The sequence below is a fragment of the Podarcis erhardii genome (genome assembly GCF_964252035.2).
Source record: "Podarcis erhardii genome assembly, chromosome: 6".
In the NCBI taxonomy this organism is placed as follows: domain Eukaryota; kingdom Metazoa; phylum Chordata; class Lepidosauria; order Squamata; family Lacertidae; genus Podarcis; species Podarcis erhardii.
Window position 1 is genome coordinate 74,504,519 of NC_138510.1, and position 26,467 is coordinate 74,530,985.

General features: G+C 40.8%; 1 protein-coding gene across 3 annotated transcripts; it reads right to left on the minus strand.

The window, feature by feature from the left end:
• Window positions 1-251: 251 nt before the first annotated feature.
• DIPK1A (divergent protein kinase domain 1A) lies at window positions 252-23,904 on the minus strand. Of its 3 annotated transcripts, none has more exons than XM_081866055.1 (5): window positions 23,428-23,904; window positions 7,960-8,094; window positions 7,128-7,235; window positions 4,877-5,053; window positions 252-3,619 (listed from the first exon to the last, which is right to left on the minus strand). In XM_081866055.1, exons 2-5 carry the CDS (start codon window positions 8,077-8,079, stop codon window positions 2,807-2,809), a joined length of 1,218 nt encoding a protein of 405 aa, XP_081722181.1. In that variant the 5' UTR covers window positions 8,080-8,094; window positions 23,428-23,904; the 3' UTR covers window positions 252-2,806. The 3 variants fall into 3 exon arrangements, with proteins under 3 accessions (XP_081722181.1, XP_081722180.1, XP_081722179.1); XM_081866054.1 differs by having other exon boundaries at window positions 23,421-23,904; XM_081866053.1 differs by lacking the exon at window positions 23,428-23,904 and adding an exon at window positions 20,596-20,798.
• Window positions 23,905-26,467: the final 2,563 nt, after the last annotated feature.

Below are 26,467 nucleotides of genomic sequence, written 5' to 3' on the forward strand. Positions count from 1 at the left end.
AGGTATAAAATGGAAACCTGATGGTACAAATGGACCAGTTTTGTCCATTCTATCTTCCCCATTTGGTTTCCTGTATTTGGAGGGACCAACTAGAACACATGGATCCATGAGTGCTTAGCTTTCATGCCCAAGAACCAGTTAACCTTTTGTCATTTCCATTATCTTATAAAGAACATGAATACTTCACTTTCACCAGAAAATTGAGGTCTTTCCCCTCTATTAGAAGTTATTGTTCCACGCCACTGCCAGAATGGGGAAATAATTCCAGTTTATTGTAAACAATTCATATTCAAAATGAAGTCCTCTGGAGATGGTGATTTAACAGCAATCAAAATGAAATACAGTACAAACTGCATTGCTGACAAGTTCCATTATTCGAAAATTTCAAATATCTAGAAATATTTGGCTCAATATTTTTTCCCACTGAGCAATGACTTTAACAATATTGACATTCAGGTTTATCCAGCATGGATATGCCTAGTAAGATAAAAGATTTGTTTAGTGGTTGCAAATATTAAATGCTGCCTCTTAAATAACATCTGTTAATTTAAAAACAAAGTGGACATTGTGCAAGAACATTGTTAGTAAAAATATTTACACAAGGCAAAAATGCGCAAGATTCTAGAGCAAATTATTAACACTTTACACATTGTACAGGGAACAAAGATGGGTTTGCTTTGTTAAGTGCATGTTCATTATGTGGGGGGGGGGGAATCTTTTAAGTTGTGTTGACAAAAGAGCATGTTAAATACAAGAAACCCAGATGAAGAGATACATTAACGTAAGAGACTTCATCATTTTCTCCCTCTTATAACAGAAATACCAATGAATCAAGTGAAGGGTGAAGAGAGTGAACTAGTGTCAAGTTGAATACGCTGAAGAGCTCTGTCAAAACAATGACAGATGTCATTTGAATAGGTAGAAGTGGATGATTGTTTGATGCAACATGTCAACAACGAGAAATTAAAGTAAAATAAGAGCTATGTGTTCAAATTTGCCATATTTGTTCAGAACTGGGGACTGTGCCCCTAGCCCTAGAAGAGCATGTAAAATAGAAATTGAAAAGTACCACACAGTTCTGAAAACAGAACTGTGGAGGGTGGTCTAAACACACACCCTACCATTGTCTTGCTTCCCTTTGCTATTTTGTGATGTGAGCAACGTTACAACTCAGGACCATTAAATGCAATTTCCTTCCAGTTTGCCACAAGTTCTAGAAAAAGCTTCGATACTGCATAATGTGTTCCAGAGTCTACTTCAAAATATCCAGATTTTCAAAGTAACATGGTAAGTTTGACCCACAAAGCCAGAGCAATTAACTTATACAATGTTTGGATGAATGGGTTTGCATTCAAGAATTTTGGCTTACTTGGTTCAGGAACACAGCTAGGTGAGATCAATATTAAGCATATTTGTTTCTTCAATATCAATGCTTAACCATAGAAATTGACAGGACTTGGCTTATATTTCGACACACTTGGGAGTTGCTGAGCTGTAATGGAATTACTTCAGAATAAACATGTGAAAGAATTTGGCTGTTGGATGCTTACCTTTGGCCAGATTGATTTTTAACATTTTACCATCAGACAAACCACAGCTGGGTTATTAATTGCACTAAAGTTATGAGTTTGCCAACTCATGTATAAAATTCAGTTTTAGTGTCCCACAACTCTTTGCCTTCAGACTGTGTAATACCTTTTGTTACACATCTGCTTACATTAAGACCCATATGATTGCAATTTATCAGTTTAGTGTCATTAAATATTGCTACTACAAGATGTGTGGGTGCTTAAAATCAACTGCTAGCATGGGAAAACACCTACTTTAACTAGGAAGTTTCAACAACTTAGTAACATTCAATGTACGCATGAGGTAAATGTGTATACAAATGTATAAATGTAACAAAAAGTTCCGGTTTCAAAAACCTCCAGTTAAAACATGTTCAATTGTCACACTGAGTTTCTTTCTTAAAAATCACTAATGTGCAAATTCTGCCATGCTAAAATTAGTAAACAATCTCAAAAATATTATTTTCATTTATAAACAGTAGCTTGGATTCTACCATGTTAATTTCTAGTAGTGGTGGGTCTTGTGGCCAATGTTTGTAAAGTTACTTTCACTTTTCAAAAAGCCCTCAAAGGAAAAATTAAAAGCACTACAACCCATTTTGTAATTTGGGGGAGTGACAAGAGAAGAAGGGGTAGGGAGCAGCAAGAAAAAGAGTAACTTACAACACTGTTTAAGGGCTGCAGCCTTCTTTGGGCTTGGGGGATTCTTCAGTACTCTGCTTCAAAAACCTCTCAGGATGCAAACAGGTAGCATCTCAGGTTGAAGGTTACTTTACAACCCTTTCTTTGACAAGCCACATTTTCACATGCAGGGAGTATCTGAAGTGCCTAAGTACTTGAACGTGATTTGTATTCAGAAGTAGGACAGGCCATCTAGAATTGTACCATGTGAATTTTTTCCTCAACAAGCAAGTTTTGCTAAAAAAAAGAGAAAAGTATCTTGATTCTGCTCTTCTAAAATTATCTTAAATGTGAATAAGGGCAAGAGGAGAATGTGTAACCTGTATTCTTTCCCTAATGGGAGTGTTATAGCCATATGGCTTCAGTAGTCTCTGCCAGGCAGATATTTAGAGAACATACATTTTCCAACTGGAAAAAAAATCACTGTGGTGGCTGTGTTTGAAGGAGCATTGATGAGAGAGGAGGCTAAATAAAGATTTTTTTCAACGCTGAAGCTGTGTTTGAGAAAAAGTAGTCAGCTCCTACAGCAGCAACAATGTTCTTCCGAGAAAAAGAAACTAAGAATCATTTGTATGAGATATTTTCTTCCACAGTAGCGTTTTCAGGTTGTTGAGTATCAAGGAATGCTCCATCTCCATCTGGTTTGCTGAAACTTTCAGGGCAATGCATGAGTACAGCTGTTTCTCTAACTCTTCATGTATTTCCAGAGGAGCCCCACGAAGCAGGTAATCTTTGAGCAGCTGGCACACCTTTGCCAAATTTGGCTGAATTATTTCTGTGGTACATTTCATTTTACTTTGGTCACATACAGTTCTGCAGTCCGATCCGTACACACAATCCAGGTCAGACTCACAGTGACGATCTTTAATTAGTTCTTTCAGGTTCATTTCTGGAACTATTTTTCTCATGTCCACCATTTTTAAGTCATATTTATCATTGTAACCCAGGTTTTTGGCACTCGTGTCGCACATAAGAAAATTCCCATAAGGTCCATGGAAAATGTCTTCCACAAATTCTAGAAGCCCTATGGCTATTTTTGCCTTTCTAGGCCACGATGGAGTAAACCACTGATCTATGCTTCTTCTGAATCCAGAGGGAATGAAAAGTTCTATGATCCACGGAAGGCTTATTCCAAAAAGAGAGGTATATTCAACTTTTTCCATCACATATAGATCTCCACAAAAACCTAACAGTTTGGGAGTATGTTCTTTATCCTGGAGAATTACCATGAGCAGAAATTCATTCAGCTGGAGAAGCGCCCATGCTGACTTTGCTTCTGGCAAGGAAACTCGACCATCTTTGTTCCCATCAGCAACAGACAAGATGAGATTAACCAGCTCTGGAAGATTCCCCTGCTCTCCTAGTTTTGCCTAAAAAGAAACAAAAGATCTATGATAAAATTATGTATATATTTTTTTAAAGTAACAACCAACATAATGCTATAAATGCTGGTGCGTATTTCTCATTCTCAGTTCCTGTTTCTAGTAACGTTAGGGAGGCTATTCTGGTTCAAAGGCATTTAGGAACAAAGTTTATTACCGAGCTGCACAGTGCTCTGTGCTAAGTAGTGCAGCCATTTTAGCATAATTGTATTGTTCTGTAATAACTGAGGTGGTATTTTTACAGTCGCAAAAGAATCTGAAAATCTCAGCTCTTATTTTCAGAATTTTGTCCAGTTATCCATTTAAAAGAGAACTCCAAAACCTCTTTACAACGACCCACCAAATGGAAGTTTTACCACTTACTTTATAATATGTGGTGGCCTCTAGGTTTTCAAATAATCCATCATGCAGTCTAGTCCTGAAGCAATACCTATATTAGGGGTGGTGAACCTCAGGCCCATGAGCCAATCTTGGCCAGTGAGGCTATTTCTCCCAAACCCCACTTACCTGTCCACCAGTTAGTGACATTAACTGGTAGGCAGGGGGGTGTCACTTCTGCCGAGCACTGCTTCATAGGAAACATGATGGCAAAGCAGACCTCAGCAGCCAGCTGGATTGAAACTTATGCGTCATGGGGGCATGGAAAATGTGTGTATGAACTTAACAGTGCTTAGTTTGTCTTTTGGTTGCTATTTTTTATGTTGCTAATGTTGTTCTATTGATTATATATGCTGTATAGATTTGTTGTGTGTTCAGCTTATTTTGTTGCTTGTTGCTTTGTTAACAATGTTCCAAAGACTGTAATTGTGTTACTGATGATTTGTTATTTATTCCATATGATTATGCTGTATTTGTGTGATGTTCCATTACGTTCTATCATGTTATTGCTATTTATTGTTTCTAAGCCTTGAGATTCATTTGGATGAAAAGAGGCATAGAAATATAATAAATCAAATCAAATCAAATCAAACCTTCTACTTATTAGTTGGCAAGCAGAGGGTTCAGCCTTGCTTGGTGCACTTTGCCAATGGATTCTATGCAGGGAACGTCCTGGCAAAGCAAACCCCTCAGCCCACCTCCACAGGTCAACACGTTACATCACCAGGAACTGGACTGCTGGGCCAAAAAGGTTCCCCATCCCTGGCCTATGTAAAAATTGGGTGGTGTGTAGGGGATTAGGGACATCACCAGTACTTTGAGCTCACTAGCCACCACTAGAGGTAGGTGGTGAGAGTAAATACTCACTTTAAAGAGTCCATAGACCATCTCCTTGAATTTCTGAACTGTAGTTCCTCTAGTTGGTTTATCAAACAGAATAGTTTTCTTTCTCGGTTCTAGTTCAGTTCTGAGATCAATGTGAGCAATTTCTTCCATTTGGCATTTTATTACACCTTGTAGATTGCCCCAGGCTCCTAAATACATCTACACAACACAGGAGAGATTGAGATTCTGGAATTGACTAAATTTTGATGAAAACAACTTTCATTGATGAAACAACTTTCATTAGCATGGTGCCTCTGTTAATTGGAAAGATTTAATGTTTATATACAAGTACTAACAAAAGTAGTGCAGGCAGCAAGTGCTTTCTTAGAAATGTCCCTGTTCTTTTTGGGCACAGAAGAGACTGCCATTGATAAGGTAGTGCCTACTGAGATGGGTGCATGAATCATAAAAAGTACACTCATTTTCTTCTTCAGGACTAGTGATTTTAAAACAATAGAAATATGCCTATGAATAGTCACATAAGACTCAGATAAACTATTGTCTAAGATTTCTTTAACTTAGTAACAGTCCTGCTCAGTATAATACTTTGGCAGATTCAGGGTAACTGCCTGTGTATCAGGGATGGGACTGTACAAGATATTTAAAAGCTATCCAAAGCTTTTAGTAGTCTAGCAGTAAACTCATGTCATGTATAAGGATCTCAGTTTCTCAACTATGTACTTCATTTTGCACTGATCGTGATAGGTATTCAAAATGTACTGCACTGGAATGCAAATACTATCTATAACACCCAGATGGTTATTTAGTGATATACTAAACAAGCATATTTAGTGATATGCTCACTTTTTAAAGTGAGCACTATATTCTACCACTCTTATGGGGAGATTTTTTTTTTAAGGGCTGAAGTTCCTACATAGAAAATAATGAAAAGAGGGGTGTTTTGTAGTCTGTATCAAATAAATCCATCTACAGAAGTTTAAATATGCATTCTTTTAATCCAGCATTGAATTTAAATCCCTGTTTTAAAATTCTGCCATATTCATTTTCTTTCCATTAATTATGAGTGATGACAAACTCAGACACTTATTGAATGTAAAGCAAATCCAAATGCCAAACCTTAGTTTGAAGCATTAGCCTTACAACATATTACTAAAGTATATTAAAAATAGATTATTCCATAAAAAGATCTAGACCTAGCTAAAGTTTAACTGTGACTAAGCAACAGAACTCATTTCATTGGGTGGTATTCAACTGTAGACTTACAGAAATTAATGGACCTAACTTAGTCGTGTTCATTAATTTTAATGGGTCTAATCCAAGTAAATCTTAGCTGAATACCACCCACTGTTTAAATGATAATCACAAGTAGCTGGGTTGGGGTCATAATGTTCTCCACTGGCTGGTGATTCTTTTTTTCTTTTTTTTTGCAATAGAACTGCATGACATTACAAACCATTCTAGCTAGACTCCTTTTAGACGGTAACCAAAGGCAAACAAAATGCTGTGGCACCCAAATCCTAACAGGTGCTCTTGTTCTGTGGTCCAGCCACCCTTAAGCATGTCACACTAAGGGGTTTCTGGAAGGTGAGTGTGTGCCCTTTTCCTGTTTGTCAGGAGACATAACTTCCCAGTCACCACTCTCTCTAGTGCTATAAAATGTTAAAGGGTTAAGGCTACTATTGCCAAACCTGAGTACCCTCTTGTTATACAGTGAGGGGCTTGGGGGAGTTCAGTATACTAAGCAAATATGTCTTTCCTGAAGCATTCTAGTGTAATATAGAACTAGTGTAAGCTAACAAGAGGACTTCCCAAAATCCTAGTCCTCTAGCCAGAATACCATAAGGTGCTCAAAATGGCCAGTCTCCCTACTCTTCAAATGACACCTTCGACATCCCATAAATCCTGCAAGTCACTGAACACACACAGGGTGGTTGTTGTTGTTTTAAAAAGTTTAATTTTCTTTGAAATTTACAAATGAATTAACTTCAATACACTGACGTAGTGTAAATATGCAGAAACTGCTATTTTTCAGGTGACATTATTTTCCTGCCAAATTTACCACCCAGGTTCAGTATTAGAAGAAATGATGCTGCCAGTATCCAGCGTTTTTAAATCATGAGGCAGTATATATAACATGAATATTTTTGAGTGCATTTCTTCTGTATTTGATTCAGAAGTCCTTTTGACAGTAATATACCAAAGTTGTCCAATTACCAGATTTATCACTGCTTAATGTTTTTATGAACTTGACAAAAATATAAAGCAGACATACCTGATTGCTGGGCTTGGTTGACAAACATTTTCCAAAATACAGAGTTTGTCTTGTACATAGGCTACTACATGCTGATCCATCAATAACTCCAGTCTTGTACTTATCACACTGGAAAAAATGGCAGAGAAGACCACTATATGAGTATCAATACATTTTCTACCTCCAATGATCGGGTATCCCGGGGACCCAACCACCCTGATTCACTTTGAAGGTTCCTTTGGTCTCAAGATTCCAGACATTTTATTTCTATTTTCATTGTCTAGTCTCCCTTTGTTCACCATCTGCTCCCACTGCCTTAACCATTTTCTTCTTTTCCAACAAAACAAAAGAAAGAACATTTTCACTCCGTTACTGAATGCTCTTCTAGAAGATGCAGTGATAGGAAGATTAGGCAAATTCATGGGAAGCAAGGCTATTGTTGGCTATGATGGTTATGTTCTGCCTCCCTTGTTAGAGGCAACATGATTCTGAATTCCAGTTGTAGGGTGCCAGAAGTAAGGAAACTATTGTCAAATTGAAAAGCTTCCCATGGGCATCTGGTGGCCACTGTGACAAGAGGTCACTGAAGCAGATGAATCTTTGGCCTAATTCAGCAGGGCTCTTCCTATGTTCTTATATTAAACTGGGTTAATTATCTGAAGAAATATCGAGTGCACAGAAGAAAAATTATTGTTTGAGCCTATACCTCATTTTGATACACAGTAGTGCATAACTACAAATTGCTGAAAACTGTGCTATTTACTATACGCAACAGCAAAAGATAACATTGGTTTATTTTATATATATTATAATAATTATATATAGAATTAAAATATTTTAAAAACATACTTACTATTATTTTCTTGCAATCATGCCCTCTACAAAGTTCTGTGTAAGATGAATACTGAACATAAATAATCCAGCTGCCAATAAATACCCCTAGCCAGGAGAAGAAGAGATACTTCATCCGCATGTAAGAGAAGCGAACCTTTAGGGTAGAGAGACAAACAAGAGGGGATGGGAGGGAAAGATTTCAGTAATATTTTATGACATCTTGCATAACCTAATTTCACTGTGCTAAGTAATAGCTTTGGTAGTAAATAAAATGCAAATTGGCATTAGCTTCAATCCAAATAAAGTAGAGAATTTTATTTCACAGCATTGAAAGCAAACTCAATTACATTTATTTTCAGTTCTCTCCAGAAACCTCTGTGTGAACCACTGGGAGTTCAAGTTTTGCCCTCATATAATAGGCATAGGCAAACTCTTTTTTTTAATAAATATTTATTAGAGTTTTTAAATACAAATGCACCAATAATAAACAATCTTCTATCACAACGTAGTTTCATCACTTCTTTGGACTCCCTCGCGTCTCCTGCTCCCATTTACATCGTTAAAAGGTTTTTCCAAGCAAATTATCAACTTGTTTACGATCTTATATCCACTCATTTAAGTATAATCTAGCAATTCTCCATAAAATTTATGTTTTCTTTAATCTCACTTATCATCAAATTCAAAATCTAATTTAGTGGTGGCCAATTTTTTATAATCTAGCATCCTTCTTAACATTCAACCAAATTACAATGTTTTTGTAAATACATCTTAAATAGGCATAGGCAAACTCGGCCCTCCAGATGTTTTGGGACTACAACTCCCATCCCTAGCTAACAGAACCAGTGGTCAGGGATGATGGGAATTGTAGTCTCAAAACATCTGGAGGGCCGAGTTTGCCTATGCCTGTCATATAGCCACCATGTGAAGTAGGTAGGAGTAACTGGAAGGAGAATTAGAAAGTAATAATTAATCACCACTTGTTAAAACTGGTCCAGAATAATCCAATATCTATTCAGATTGATATATACCAATAACACAGAATTGTAGAGGTAGTTCTTTTATTTTCACCTGAGTAGGGAAAGTATCTTATCATTTATATCTCACTTGTCAGCACCAGCAATAGCAAGAAATGGCAGTTTCTGAACTTAAGAATTTAAGGATTTTACACACACACACACACACACACACACACACACGCTTTCTATGGAAGTTTTACGTACTATCATGACCAGGATTAGGACTTGGGGGAATGAAGATTCAAATCCCCACTGAGCCATGATGCACACTGAGTGACCTTGGGCCACAGGGTTGCTGTGTGGATAACACTGGAGAAGGGAAGAACCATGTGTACCACTTTAGCTCCTTGGTGGAAAAGTGGGCTATAACTGTAGTAGTAGTAGTAGTAGTAGTAGTAATAATAATAATAATAATAATAATAATAATAATAATAATAATACTATCACAACAGTATTCGAAGTAGCCTGACACAGGAACTAGCCAGCTGGCACTACCAATGTTTTAGATGATCCAATATCTATGTCTATACATAGGTTTAGCTCTGGTATTCATGTAACAAGCCACTTTTGATTAAATACCACATTTGAAAAGAATGCAAAGGGTGGCAGGTTAACCCCCTCTGCAAAGTGCTTCAGTACCAATATTTCTTTACTCTCCCACTTTATTGGCCTGGGAAGCCAGCTACCAGATATGTCTCAGAGGTATTCACTCACCACTTACTATATAGTGCATATGCTATGCCTACTTTTTCAAACAAAAGGTATGCAATATTATTGCTCAAGTAACAAAACTATCAAAAGCCCCAATTCAGGAAGGTGTAGATCAGAGGTATGTGGAAGAAAACCTAATTGCCTTTTATCCTTAAAACATGATCCCTTTAAATCAAGTTTCAGGTCAGAGATGGGTCAGTAAAAGAAAACGCATTCTTTGGCTGCCTGTATTGTACCCAACCTGTGAACAAACAGACTTCAGTTTTCTTTATATGAAGAGACAAACAAAAAACACCATTATTCATATATAAAAGTTTGTTTGAAGTTAACAGGAGTCAAATTTGACTTTGCCTGGCAAACCAGTTGGAGTGTTCATTCCTCACCTTCCATAAGGCTTTTAATGCATTTCTCTCCCCGCCCCCCGCCCCAGCAAGAAAGTGAGACTTGCTGCACTACTCCCCCTTTTTAAAAACATTGGCAGACTTGGGTCCACAGAATGAATGTGGTATCTCCCTCTCTGTAGGATTCATCCATACATTGCTTACTTATGCTGTCACTCTTTTTTTGCTCCTTTTAAAGGTGTACCACTTACGTTTTTAAGTAGATTTTGAAGAAAGGAAAGAAACTACTCCATTCCACACGCCATCAAAATATTGTGAGAAAGAGTTGCTTTTTATTCCCAGACTTCTAAGTCTAAGGCTGAAACAGGCATTTCATGTGAAATTATATAATGAACTACCCTCTCTCCCCATGTCAACTTCAAAAAGAAGCAAAATGGAGAGGGCTGCCCCACAATTCTCTGCTCAAACCACCCCACTACCACTTCAAATCATCCCACATAAACTCCTCACCCACAGCATGTATGGAGTCTGATGGGGGCCGGGGAGGAAGAGTGGTTGTAAGGGTGAATTAGGAGTGGATGTGCAACAGGCAAGGGAAAGAGTTGAGCATCCATGCCTGCTGATTCTCTGTTTCCTTCTGTTCCTTCCAAAGGTGCCTTTTAAAAAAAATGGATTTGCCTGCAATTGTTTGTAATGCCGATGCTGTTCCTTGGAGACAACTATACAGGTGAAGCTGCATCCCTTGACTAGACAGCAGATCCTGATTAAAAACGCCCTTTTTCGTTAACCCAGAAGTACTGTTGTAAGGATCTAGCATAGTCTTAGATTTACATTTATACAACTGGCTGAAATTTAACAATATGCAGCATTGTGAAAGAAGGGAAATGAGAAGAGAGAAGTTACAAAACAGGAGAGCGGAAGTCTACTCACAACCCATGACATGGATGGCATTCACATACCCTCCAACATTTCTTCAGTGAAAATAGGGGCGTACAATTCCATAATGATAATTTTATTATTTATACCCCACACATCTTACTGGGTTGCCCCAACCACTCTGGGCAGCTTCCAACATATATAATAACATAATAAAACAATAACATTAAAAAAAAACCCTTCCCTATACAGGATTGCCTTCAGATGGCTCAGAGGTCGGATAACTCCATACCCTCCAACATTTCTCCAATGAAAATAAAGACATGCTAAGGAAAACTGGAACATTCTGGGATCAAATCAGAAACCGGGATGGCTTCTCTAAATCAGGGGTGTCCCTGGAAAATAGGGACACTCTGAGATTATCAATTCATATGCACAGACATTTTAAAAAGGAAGAATTTTCAGGAAGCTGATGGACCTTGTTTTCTCTTATTGTATAGTCTAATTTTGGCTTATATTTGTTTGTCTTGGATTTGGTTTTGAACTAAATATGAGTTACTGAAATTGATTTATTGGATATAAGTCTTAGGCCCCAAACCTCCACAGACAATGAGGCTGAACAATCAGCAATCATAGAAAAGCTATCACCAGTGTGCCCTGGTTATTTTTATGGGGTCTAGGAGATAGTCAACTGGCCACTACTGGAAAAAAGTATGATGGATCAAGCCATTTTTATGTGTAAAGGAGGACTCATTGACAAAACATGGAATTCAACAATTAGACAGATTACAATGAAACAGATACCAGGTCCATTGGAAAGAAGCTAAATATCTTGTTTGCATCCTTCTTGTTTATTATTTATTTAAACTATTTCTTATCTACTTTTCATTGCCTTCACCTACAAAGATATCACACCAGGGAAGGTACTTCCTCCAGAAAATGAATTGGTCCAGCATCAGAAGAGGCTTTATGGCGAAAGGAAATTAACCCATAATAACCAGAACAGTAATCTCCAAACACCAGACTGTATTCCCTTTCTCCACAAAAGAAAGTTATGAAGGAAGTTAGATTAAAGACTTAACTGCTATCTATGGCATGCAAGAATGAGCAATAAAACTGTAGACTAAACGCAAGCCTATTAAGTGCATATCAACAAGAATTAGACAGAATGTTTATTTCTTAACATTAGAAAAACAGATACTGCTAAAGAAAACTCTCAGCATAGCATTTACTGTGTGTAAAAAGCCTACTGAAAATCACATTTATGGCACAATTAAAGTTATAGCCAATAGTATTACTAATACAGAGAATTTCACGTTTGCCAGTATCACAAGACTTCATTTATTTATATTCTACTTCCCAGTGTGCTTTGAAAGACTAACAGTTTAAAAGCTACAATGTCAAAGTTACCAGCCAATAAAATCCATTGAAATAAATTCAACTAATTAGCAGCAGATAGCATCAACAGCCAGTGAAACCCAACATAATTTAGAATAAACCCAAATTCTTATAAAGGTCTATTTTTACCAATGCCCTCAATATAGAAAGGCAGGCAGGGGTTTCTTTAAGCAGGAAGCTGCTGCTAAAGAAGCTCTGACCTTGTGATAGATGGGACACCCATAGCCAAGGCTCTTCACAGACAATCCTGATAACACTTGTGTGGGGAGGGCATATGGTAGATTACAATAACTCAGAGGTAGAGCATCTCCTTCGTATGCAGAAGGTTCCAGGTTTAATCCCTAGCATGTCCAGCTAAGGCTGGGAGGGAACCCTGCCTGAAGTCTTGGAGAGCTGTTGCCAGTCAGTGTGTAGGCAATGTTGAGCTACATGGACCAACCGTCCGACATGGTATAAGGTAGCTTCCTATATTTCTGCAGGTGACCAGAGTTCAAACAATGTCATTATTTTAAGAGTACAGAAAAAGCATCTTCAGATGCTCCAAGTAACTGGAAACTAGTACAGCTAGCCACCCAAAGTCACTTTCTAGCCATTGCATTCTGGACTCTAAATAACCAGACAAACTGTCCCGCAAAAATGTTTTGTGATATGGTTGATGACTTCTTTTCTTTCATTTCTACATTAATGTGATTATAACAGTTTTCTTTTCAAATGATTCAAAGACTATACTATGTTAAACTATGTTAAAGCACACTGGGAAGTAGAATATAAATAAATGAAGTCTTGTGATACTGGCAAACTTTAAAAATACTATAATAAGTAATAATAAGTAATAGCTTTATAATTGTTTAAGTCAAATTCTTATTTTCTCTAGGATGTTGAAATGCCTTTCCTTTCCTTCACTTTCATATAATCTTTCTTGACACAAAGATCTAATGCACATTGTAATTAAATGTAACTAAGAGTACTGTGAAACTTTTATGTTTGCTAATAAAAATTATGAAAAACAAAACAAATTAAAATATCCAGGAGGTGTCATGGAAACGAGCTGGCAAAATGCACTTCCACTGATGTGACCTTAAAATAATTAGATGTTCAATATAAAAACTTACACATCTACGAATACTAAAGAAAATGGCTTTGTTAAGTGATAAGAGGTTATTTACAGATATACAAGCCAACTCTGCATCAGTTCCCCACAAAGCTTTAACTAGTCATGGTAAGTCAAAGTAAAATAACAAGCATTTTTTTGGGGGGGGGACTGTGACATCAGAATAAAATTGTTTCAGAGCTAGCAAATGATTTTCTTTCCCCTATTGCCTTTCTCATTCCCACTAATCCTCTTGGAAATGAACCAAAAACCACAGAAAGAAAAAACGCAAATGACGACACCTAGCAAGGCATTTACAGAGTCAATATTCTGTTAAACAGTGTGAACTGCATGGTAATTAGTTATTCACCATGTGAGATGCATCTCAAACAGCACAATTTCTGGCAAAAGTTGAGTCTGGAAAGGTTCCAGAGCACATTGATACTAGAAACAGACCTAGTCAGAGATGATGATGAATAAGATGCAGTGCTTTGAGCTATTGTATTTTAATATTAAAGGGCTACAAAAGAAGTTTAAAGCAGCCTTCTGCTGTTCCATATCTCCTTGCTTTAGTTCCCCAGATCCTTCATCTTCTGCCTTCCCTGTTGCATACAAGATTTGTTCTGCTACCAGGAACTAGAAAAAGGTGCAGCCTGGGAGCTTCATAATCACCCCTTCCCCTCTCACTACCACAACCAGGGAAAACACAGCAGAGATTTCTGAATACAGCAAGTCTTGGCTTTCTCTGTGAAATAAGGGATAGCCAACAAGTCAAGTCCCACGGCATGCCTAAGGAACACACACAAAAATTCTGCTGTGGTTGCCAGGAGCAGCACAAGGAAGCAGATGGTGGCAGGAGACGGACATGCTTATTCAGTTGCCACTCACGGGGTTAGGGAAATTCTATTTCCCCAGACAAGATGTAATTACAAGGCTAGTTTTAAGTAAAACATGGTCTGGTAAAATAAAAAAGTGTTTTATCACCTGTTTATCATGTTTGTTTTGCACAGAACATGAACAGTAATTCTAAACTAACAGTTCTATCAAATTTCCGGTAATTAATATTATAGTTTGGCCAAATAACCAAATCAAGTAATTGAAATATGTGGCTTCCTGTGGATTTCTAGCTTCAGTGTTTTTACAGAAGCCCATGAGATTTAAAATCCAGATTAAATGGGAATCTTAACCACATGCAGCCACAGTTAAACTCAGTGCCAGCACATCCCCTAATTACATTGAAGGCAGAAGACAGAAATTAAATGCCAAGAGAGAAGCCAGTACAGCAAGTACCCATTCTAGAGGCTACCTCCTAAGCTCTTAAACATTTTTAAGAGGGAGCCATCAGCCCTCCTACAAGGCTTACTAACCCATGAGAGTGGAGACCCCTATAACACTTAAAGCATGTAAGTCTTTTTTTAAAAAACCCCACAACAACTCCCTTCCTTCCTCTCTTTGTCAAGGCAATACAAGGGTATGGCAGCAAACTTCATCTACTATAAACAAAGTTCTAGAAGTGAAGATGTCAGATCTTCAACCGCAGGTAAACAAATCAGAAAACATTAGTGTTCTCCATATAATTTTGTTGTCATAAAAAGATGTCAAAGTCGTTATTTCTATTAACCATGTTTTTAACATCCACACAAAGCAAACACAAGGCAACTGTATCATGATGTCTTTCGAAAACAACATTCCTAAGAGCAGCTCTGTGTAGTTTAAAAATTGCTTTCCCTTTCTCAAAAAAACAAACAAAAAAAACAAAGACTCCTTACTTTATTTTATACTATGTTCCTTTTAGGGGGGTTCACTAAAGTTGCAGAACTAAGTTAGAATATGTACTAAGTTAGAATAAGATTAAGATGCTAACTGGATACATCAGAAATGTATGTATTATAGAAAGCAGCTTACAAATATGGCACCAAATGCATTTGTCAATTATAAATCTCTAACAAGTGTTTGAATATGGAAGCATATTCAAGTACTGGAACTGAACAATGATGCTGCAATGTGCTTCACTGAATCAGATAGCTTCTAGAATTACTTGTGGAGGAGGAAAACGATGGGGCTTGAAACTGTTCCAAGGACACAAAGATTTGAGGACAAGCTAGAAGAAAGGGGCATGATGGAGATGCAATTGTGCTGGATTGTGTTGGGGAAAGGCTTACAATTTATGTTCGAAGAAGAGCAACCTATGAAGCAGAAATGTAGGACAAAGGCACAACTGTAATATACCTATACTTTGCAGGTGTTATGTTTCACCAAAATAAGAAACAAGGCAATTTCCTCTGCTTTACAAATGGGAAAATGCAAGTGCTCAGTGATAAAATTATATTCTATGCTGCCTACACCATATGCAAATATACATGAACACACACTGAGTGAGAAGCATCTGATACAGAAACAAGATATAGTTCTTGCCCAGAGGAAAATATAGATCCCTGTTAATAGTGTTTATTTTTAGGACAGACTTACACACATACACAAAGATAAAATATTGAAGTATCTTGACCTTAGACAGAGAGTTACATTTGTCTGACCTTGCAAGCAGCCACATCACCCTGTTTAGCAGAATGTTTGCTCAGCTCTCTCCCAATGTACCCTAACCAAAATTAGTTTAAATACTGGCTGAAATGTTTAATGATGTTGCCTTTGTTATCATAATCTTGATTTCTTTGTAAGCTACCTTGATTTTTTTTTTTTTACTGAAGGGCAGAGTATACTCTTTAAATAAAAATAAAACAGAATACAGTTAACAGGCTTCCTAATTGTCCGCCAAATCATTAACCCCTTCTGTGTTCCATGTTGCTACTAGATAGTCATTTGAAAACACAAGGCAAACTGAGGACAAAAACTATGCTGCTGTTCCTTGCTTTTGCCTCCCTAAGCGTCTGCACAACAAAGAAAGAGCCCCAATTTTATCCAAAGTAACTCTATTGTACTAATATAAGTTTTCGACCATGTACAAAAATGCAAAATAGCAAAAAAATACTAACAGATGCAGATCACCAGTAAAACACCCGGTTCAATAAAGTATCACTGAAGTGCCTTCAAATGAGTAACTTCTGACTGCTTGGGATACGTTCCTAATCATAGAATCATAGAGTTGGAAGAGACCACAAGGGCCATCGAGTCCAACCCCCTGCCAAGCAGGAAACACCATCAGAGCACTCCTGACATATGGTTGTCAAGCCTCTGCTTAAAGACCTCCAAAGAAGGAGACTCCACCACACTCCTTGGCAGCAAATTCCACTGTCGAACAGCTCTTACTGTCAGGAAGTTCTTCCTAATGTTTAGGTGGAATCTTCTTTCTTGTAGTTTGGAACCATTGCTCCGTGTCCGCTTCTCTGGAGCAGCAGAAAACAACCTTTCTCCCTCCTCTATGTGACATCCTTTTATATCAATGAATTATATCAATCCTTTTATAATCAATGAAGTTGTTCAAGTTTCCAGCTTGGACAATGAAAAGCACCAGTCTTTCCAGGAAGCAATTCTTCCAACTTCTTGTGCTTCTTTTAAAAGACATGCCCCTAAATGTACATAATTCTCTGCTTTACAACACAGAGAATTAAAATACATTTAAAAAATATATTTTAAAAATTGCACATGAACCAACAAGATACCTGAAGTCCTATCCTCACTTCACCAGCCAAAGGAATGAACCAGTCTCTTCTCAGTTTATACCAGCTATAGCAGCCTTCAGTTGCTTCCTTCAAGACACCATCATGAACCTGGTGCCCTCTAGATATTTTAGAATATATCTCCTATCAATGTAGCCAGCACCATGATGCCTGGGGTTGATGAGAATCATAGTCCAAAACACCCAGGGACCAACAGGTTGGCAAAGGAACAGTATTTCATTTGTGACATATAGGTTTTAATCAATATAAATACTAATTTAAAAAAATTCTAAGTGGAAGCAGACACCACACTGACCATGTTACAAAAATACCGATAAAACAAACATTTCACTTAAAACACTGGGGTAACTGTCTGCAGTGCCTAAGTAGAGAATTGTGCATAACGTGTAGGAAACATTTTTAAAAAATAATAATAAACAGCACATTGGATGAATTAAATCAAGCACACAACTTCCGGGAATGACTGGTATTCTTCATTCAAGAGAATATGGTTAAGAACTTTAATTTCCTTGGAGGAAGTTATTATTCTTTGTAGGATACTTTGCTGCCTCCATTGCATCCTCATTTACAGTCTGGTCTAAAGGAGGTGACTGAACTGGTGACAGCTCACTGTTACCTGTTTGCAAAGCATTTTGAGGATAAAACCGCTTGCATCCACCAGGCTCTTGACTCCAGTGTTATAGCAGATAAAACCAGAGCACTGTCTAGTATTGTTATATTGGATGAGATTCCGTTAGCAAGGCTTGAGGATGTGGACAAAGTGCTTGGCTCAGTTAAGGTGGTCACTTGCGCTCTGGACCCTTCCCCTCTTGGCTGTTAAAAATTGGTAGGGATGGGACAGCTGGCTGGGCCAGGGAGGTGATTAATGCCTCCTTGTGAGAGCGGGTGGTCCCTGCCTGCTTGAAGGAGGCAGTAGTAAAACCACTCCTTGAGAAACCCTCTCTAGATTTGGAAAATCTAAGTAATTACTGGCCAGTTGCCAATCTCTTTTTCTTGGGCTCTTCCTCTTGGAGAAAACTGATTTTCTAGATACATTTCAATTGGAGTTTAGGCCTGGTTTTGGCACAGAAACTGCTTCGATCTTCCTGTATGCTGACCTATGTATCCTTGTTAATTCTCCTTGACCTCTCAGCAGCTTTCAACAGCATCAACTATGGTATCCTTCTGGAGTGGATGTCCAAGTTAGGGGTGGGTGGCACCACTTTGCAATGATTCAGGTCCTAATTGGATGGTCATATCTAGAGGGTGATGCTTGGGGCGTGCTCTTCAACCTCATGGAGCCTTCAATGTGGGGTCCCTTAAGGTTCAATTTTATCCTTTATAACAACTACATGAAATTGCTGAGTGGGGTCATCTGAAGTTTTGGAGTAAGTTGTCAGCAATATGCTGATGACACACTTCTCCTTTACATCTGCTGGTGTGGCAGTGGACTGTTGTGTTGCCTTGGTAATGGACTGGAAGAGAGCCAACAAAATGAAGTTCAATCCTGATAAGACTGAGGCACCGTTTGTGGGTGGTTCCCTAGACTGGATGAATGGGAGTTTGCTTGTTCTTGATGAGGTTACACTCCCTCTGAATCAGTGAGTATGTAGCTTGGGGGTAATTCGGGGTCCATTGCTATGACTTGAGGCTCAGGTGCCCTCAGTGACACAGAGCGTCTTCCATCAGTTTCAGCTGGTAGCCTAGCTGTGCCCCCATCTGGACAGGGATAGCCTAACTTCTGTTGTCTCTGCTCTGGTAACATCTAGGTTAGATTACTGCAGCATGTTATACAAGGGCTGCCTCTGAAGATGGTTCAGAAACTTCACCGGCCAGGTTGCTCACTTGGCCAAAATGGTTTGAGCATATAACACCAATCCTGGCCTGAATACACTAGCTGCCAATTAGTTTCCAGGCCCAATTCAAAGTGCTGGTTTTGACCTATAAAGCCTTAAATGACTCAGGACCACAATACCTCAGGGATCGCCTCTCCCCATATGAACCACCCCAGACCTTGTGACTATCATCTGAGGCCCTTCTTCATGTTCCTCCTCCATGAGAGGCTGGAGGTTGGCAACCCAAGAACAGGCCTTCTCTGTGGTGGTTCCCTGCCTGTGAAATGCTCTCCCCCAGGGAGGTTAGGGGCTAGGTTAGATAAGCGAAGTACATGGATGTGTGATAAAAAGCACAGTATTTCCTCCACAGTTATTCTGATACAGATTTATACATAACACACATACATACATATGACTGTCAAAGAGTCCTGCTGGATCAGGCCAGTATCCCGTTCTCACAATAACCAACAAAATTTATACAGGAAGTCCATAGGCAGGACATGACTGCAACAGTATTCTTCTCACTTGTGCTCTCAAAGAACTATCACATAACCAAAGGCAGATGAACATGTGTAAAACTAGTACATCTGGCTGTTTCTGTATTAGCCTCTCTAACAAGATTAACACTTTCTAAAGCACATTTTCTGCCTTTTAACATTGTGTCCTATCTTGCAGCTGACATGAAGCTGCAGCCTTTCAGTGCAATATCTTTCTGTAAACTGCATAGAGGCTTTCCTAAAATTAAGTGGCATATAAATTGTTGTTGAATTTATATATATAATATAGATTCAAACTGTTGAACTGTGGAGGTGAGAAACCAGCCGGGTACATCTGAAATCTGGAAAAACAGTACACAATTCATTGCGCAAACTCAAAAAATTCAAGTTACATAGGGAGGACCCCAGAACCACTGAGGAGCCCCGGAACCAGCAGATTAAGCAAAAAACGCTCCAAAAACAGCAGGGACTGGGAAGGAGTGAGTGGGAGGGAGGAGAAGTGGAAGAGTGGAGAAAGCTTGGGCAAGCAAGAGCCACAAATGGCCAACCAGGGGCGCTAACATTAATAAAATATTGGGGGCGGGGGGAGAAGTAAATCCCTTCTTCACACAATCGCAAGACTTGGCACACATACCCTATTTGAATGGCAATGCCCATCAACTTTTGGGTTGGTGGCCCGCTCAAATATTTTATTGGGGGGGGGTGTGCACAAAGGGTCCTCCGGCCCCTAGGAGTTGGCTCCTATGTTACTACCTCCATTACAACGCCTGGTAGGCTGGCATAGGAGCCAACTCCGGGGGGGGTCTTCGCTCCCCCCAATATATCTATATATCTATGAGGGCGCCAGCCCCACCCTCGCCCCCCAAGTTTTGGGGCATTGCCATGCCAACAGTGTGCGTGCGCTCGTGCCATGGGATCGATTATGCGGGACAGGGCTTAACTGCCCCACCCCCATCCAAAAAATCCATTATTTTATTCAAGTTGGCACCCGCCTAGGTAGGCTTGTTAAGGGGCAAACTCCAATGGAGCGGGGTGGGAAAGGAAAGGGTGGTGGGTCTGTTGAGCGGCGACAGATCTGACACGCGTTCCCCTGCTTCCCGTGGGAACGGCGCCCCGCGCGCCTCCCTCTCCTCCCGCCCAGGTGCGCCGCCCCCGCCTCGCGCACCTGCCGGCCCCGCTCCCTCCCCTCCGGCGCCGCCTTCCTCCCCCCCCTCCTCCTCCTCCGCCCACCGCAGCCCCTTCTCCTGACCCCGCTCTCCGGCCCACCCCGGACTCACCTGGCTGTAATAGGGCTTCCTGAGCCAGGCCCCCGCGAAGAGCCTCCTCGCCATGGTAAAGGATGGCACATCCCCGCAGCGGGCCGCGGCGGAGTCCCCGGAGGAGGGCGGCGGCGAGAGAGGCGCCCGCTCTCCCCTGCGTCCGCCCGGCGGCGCTGAGGGGGCCGAGGGGGCCGCCGGCCTGCTTCTGTCACCGCCGACCAGGCAGCGAAACGTGCCCGAGTCCGGGGGGCGGGGGAGAGGGGAGGCGGCAACGGCTCTCCTGACCCCGCCCCGCTTGGCAACTGTCAGAAGGCGGGCGGCGCGAGGCAAGAGGGCGGCTTTTTCTCCTCAGCCTTCGAGGGACCTGAGGGACGACACTAGGAGGCGCCGCTTCGGCCGCCGCCGACACCCGCCCGGTGGCGCCTCCTCTTTTCTCTCCCCCTCAGCGTCGGAGCGGGGGCGGGGAGGCTTCCGGTTGCGGAGGGCGGCGACGTGGCGCGCAGCCCCGAAACTCCCCTGCCCGCAGCCGCATCGCCCTCCAGTGCGGAAGTGGCCCTGGGTCGGTGGGAGGGTGATAGGAGCCAAGTCCTGGGGGATCAGGTCCTTTCAGCACCCAGAGCGCCAATAAAATATTTGATTTCCCCTCCACCCCGCAGTTGATGAGCATTGCCATTCAAATAATAGTGTGCATTTGAGCGATGGGACTTACCTGCCCCCCCCCCAATATTTTGTTCCAGTTGGCACCCCTATGTGTGTCTTAAGTTTAGGAACCCTTGCCCATTCCCCACCTAGCTGGAATTGATGCTTTTGAATTATGGTGCTGGAGGAGACTCTTGAGAGTCCCACGGACTACAAGAGGATCAAACCTATCCACTCTTAAGGAAATCAGCCCTGAGTGCTCACTGGAAGGACAGATTCTGAAGCTGAGGCTCCAATACTTTGGCCACCTCATGAGAAGAGAAGACTCCCTGGAAAAGACCCTGATGTTGGGAAAGATGGAGGGCACAAGGAGAAGGGGACGACAGAGGACGAGATGGTTGGACAGTGTTCTCAAAGCGACCAGCATGAGTTTGACCAAACTGCGGGAGGCAGTAGAAGTGGAAGACAGGAGTGCCTGGAGTGCTCTGGTCCATGGGGTCACAAAGAGTCAGACACGACTAAACAACAACATTGCTGGTGGTGAAGCGGTGTTTCCTGGGTTGGACTACGATCTACGTGGGTCTACCTTTGCAGGTGACCCTGAAACACCAACTAATCCAGAATGCAGCAGCTAGACTGGTGACCGGGAGTGGCCACCCAGACCATATAACACTGGCCCTGAAAGACCTACATTGGCTCCCAGGACGTTTCCGAGCACAATTCAAAGTGTTGGTGCGGACCTTTAAAGCCCTAAACAGCTTCAGCCCAGTATACCTGAAGGAGCGTCTCCACCCCCACCATTCAGCCCGGATACTGTGGTCCAGCACTGAGGGCCTTCTGGCAGCATAGGCGCCGACTCCATGGGGCCTGAGGGGGCCCGAGCTCCCTCAAAAAATCGTTTGGGGGGCTCCGCCCCCCCCAATAATTTAAGAAAATTATTAGTTATATTATGCTTTGTAAAATCACAAAATTATGTTGGTATTTTTTATTTTCCTTGTTTGACGATAGTTACCTTTTAAAATACATTCAGTAATGAGTTAAAACAAAGCCACTCCCGATCTAGAGAAGCGGGGATTCCCCCTAGCTCATTAATATTCACCGCCCACGGCGGCAGCCAATCGGCTGCCACAAAGGGCGGGCCCTCACAGGTTCACTTAAGGTCGGGGCAGCCCGGGGCTTGCCCCTTTCGTTCCCCCAGCAGCAGCGGTTTGGAGGTCTTGGGCCCCCCCAATATTTCTTATAAGTCGGTATGGGCCCCCACCCCCCCAATATTTTTTATAAGTCGGCGCCCCTGTCTGGCAGTTCCCTCACGGCGGCGAGAAGTGAAACTACAGGGAACCAGGCAGAGTGCCTTCTCAGTAGTAGCACCCGCCCTGTGGAACGCCCTCCCACCAGATGTCAAGGAAATAAACTATCTGACTTTCAGAAGACATCTGAAAGCAGCCCTGTTTAGGGAAGTTTTTAATGTTTGATGTTCTATTAATTATGTTGGGAGAGTTTGGAAGAAGAGTTTGGATTTGATATCCCACCTTTCACTCCCTTTAAGGAGTCTCAAAGCAGCTAACATTCTCCTTTCCCTTCCTCCCCCACAACAAACACTCTGTGAGGTGAGTGGGGCTGAGAGACTTCAAAGAAGTGTGACTGGCCCAAGGTCACCCAGCAGCTGCATGTGGAGCAGCGGAGACGCGAACCCGGTTCCCCAGATTACAAGACTACCGCTCTTAACCACTACACCACACTGGCACACTACCCACCCAGAGTGGCTGGGGAAACCCAGCCAGATAGGTGGGGTATAAATTATAAATTTATAAATTATAAATTATTAGAGAAGGTTGCCCCTGGGCATGTTTAGAGTTCTCTTCATTTCCCCCCAGCTGCGCAAGCACACACACACACAGCTATGCATATAGGGAGAACTTTTATCATAATAAGGGACATCAGAAGAGTCAGGCCAATGGTCCATCTAGCCCAGCTGGTCATTCTCCCCATGACCAACCAGATACCCCCTGTGAGCAGGACCTGAGCCTAAGAGCACTCTTTCCTCCTGCTGTCCCCCCCCCCAGCCACTGGTATACAGAAGCATGCTATCTCTGTGGAGGCAGAGCAAAGCCATCACAGCCAGTAAGTAGCCATGGTTAGCTGTATCCTCCATAAATTCGCCCAAGCCCCTTTTAAAGCCATCCAAGTCGGTGGCCACCGCTTGCCTCTTACGGGAGGGAGAGAGTTCCATAGTTCTCTGTTAACTTCCTTCTTAAAAGGAAGCCCTTCTTCTCAGCACATAGTTAAAGTATGGGATTTGCCACCGCAAGATGTCACAAAGGCTGCCAGCTTGGATGGTTTTAGAAGGGGATTAGAGAAATTCCTTGAGGATAAGGCTACAGAGGACTACTAGTCACAATGGCCATTTATGGCATCGAGGATCAGAGGGAATATGCTGGGAAGCAGTTGCTGGGAAACAGGAGGAAGAGAGGGTTATTGCCCTCATGTTTGGTTTGTGGGTTTCTCACAGGTCTCTGGTTGACCACTGTGGAGCTGCATGCTGGACTGAATGGGCCTTTGGTTCTGATCCATGCTCTTATTCTCCTGTTCTTATTGCTCATACTTTCCCAACAGGCCACAGCCAGGTACATGAGTCTGATCATTTCTAGGCATGCAGAGCAAGCAAGCAGTGTGTGTTGAAGACTGGACGCTCATGTGTATTTAGATTTAATATTAAATTATAATGGAAAAAGGCCTTAAGCAGCAGTGGTGGGTTTATGATCCATCGGGTCCTGTGCACAGCCCTTTTAGGGAGTTGAAAATATGATGGAGTTAATAACATGTTGCTATTAAATGGTATTTTTTGTTTCTAATTAATGATATATGGATATAGAGAGAAAAGAAAACACTTCTATTCACTTGAAAATGAACTTTATTTAAAGGAACAATATGGATGAAAATTCAATGATTTACATAAAATATTTATAGATATAAAATTTATACATGTTTTCTTCTACACTTCCTTTGCACAAAATTGTCAATTAACTTGTCATATTTTACATCTTGCTATGCAGAACTTTCAATTGCTAAAATTGCTAAACTCATTAGATGCTCTTGAGATATAGCAGAATGTAAGTAATTTTTGACTCTTTTAAGGGTGTTGAATGATCTTTTATCAGTTGCATTCATATCTGATGAAAGAGAATTAGGCTACAAAGCGATGTCACTAATGTAAGGAACCTCTCTAAAATATATGCTGTCTTCTGTTTTGACTGGAGTGCATTTTTCATCACTTAGTTGCATTTTCCACACCATCTTTACCTTCAAAAGTGACTGAATCTGTCTCATCTTTTGTGGGAAGTTGAGGTCCAGTGTTTCACTTGTTTTTACATCTTCAATACCTGCTGCTGCTACAGCTCGATTCTTCCATTGCCTCTGATGCATCATGACCCTGAAGAGCAAGTTTTCAAAAACACAATGAATGTATCTGTTCTTCTTCATGCTCTTATCTTTCTGTATTCTTTTTCTGCTTTTCACTTCCTAATGTATAATTGTGTTTCATATTATACTTTCAGGTAATACCATGCAATGAGCCTGTGGAAGAGAGTAGGAGTTTTAAATTAGGTCTGCAGATCTTCTGGTGGGCTGTTTTGTTTCAATAGTTTAAAAAACACAATACAAGACTCCTGCCAATTGACTTAGAAATAAAATGTCAGGTAATATTCTATCCAATCAAAGCATGATAACAGCCTAAGGGGTTTAAATTGAGCAGGGGTGATGGGATTCAGAACTATGAGCCATAGAAATAACTTATGACCATGCAATGAGTATTTTTGCCTCCCAGCAAGTATGCTCTGTTCTTATTTAATAAAATGATTCTGCAGCAGTAACTTCAGTCTGAAATATAAACTCATTGGTTTGTTGCCAATGCTAGTTCTACTCAGAGTAGCTCCACTGAAATTAATGGACATGACAAACTTAGGTCATTTATTTCCATGGGGGTTGCTCCGAGTAGGAGTAGTCATTGCCGGTCAGCCACAGAATACACAAAATCACTGCTAATTCTTTTACCAAAATGCCAAGGGGAAAAATCCAGAAGCAAGTGGCTCTAGCACCAGCAGATAGCAAGTTTATATTCTTGCATTGTGGGGGGTTGGACCAATGACCTTTGGGGGTCCCATCTGACTTGATGATTCTATAATCATCACTGTAGTGTTAAGATAATTCAACCAGTGTTCCATTTCACCAAAGTCTGGAGCAGTTCCAGCCCAGGTTTTACCAAAAAAAGGTTGCAAGGCACACAGCATCAACTGGTACCTTCTCAGTTAACAGTGTACACCAAAAAACATGGGGATCCCTTAGCTGCATGTTACTGATGTTTTTACTGCTTCTTATAAAGGGGCATGATCTTACTGTTGATTTAAAATTGTTGCTTTTAAAGTCTTTACGACTGGCTTTGTATGCCAGTTTGTTGGGGATACTTGTCCTGAAACGCAGAATATATATTTTTAGAATAAATACAATGAAACAAACTAGTAAAACCCTAATACTCCACTATTAAGTGGCTTCTGTGGTTCTATGTTGGTCTCTGATTTGCCTTTATTTGAATTCACTGGGCGACACTGCTGGGCATCTGTCATCCATGCTTTCAAAGTGACTCTGATGCAAATCCTAAATAGCTGCATTCTTTTCAAAGCAGATGTGGGCTTTGCTTTCACTCCAGCAATTCTCCGTTAATAATAGACATTAGTATGATTAGTCACAATGCACGACATAGAAAAACAACAAGAGGTTTACTGATGGGTGAATAAAATTACACTTCTATCCTCATATGTGTCACAGCACAAGCCTCTTACATCACCAGTAAATACAATTGAGCAGGCAGTTCATGACAGGCTTTATGTAACCGCAAGTGAATTAGCAGTGGTTTCACACCTCATTTGTAAAATGTTACTTCTATGTCAAAGGAGAATGGTGCGCTCTGGTAAATTTAAGGCAGCGGTCCTATGCACACTTATCTGGGATTAAGGATGCAATTCCGTAGTGGAGATTCACTGAGCAACCTTAGGAAGCAGCAGAAGTGCAGCTTTGTTGGCAGAGATGAAGCTACACCAGTGGAATAACACTTCCACCTGCAGAACTGATTAGTGGTTTTTAGTACTGCCGCTTCAGTCTATCATGCCAAGTGGTTGAGCTGATGTGATGGCATGGAACATTCATCAACATTTCAGCTACACAGGGACTATACAGTCAGAAAGTTCACTGTGAATGG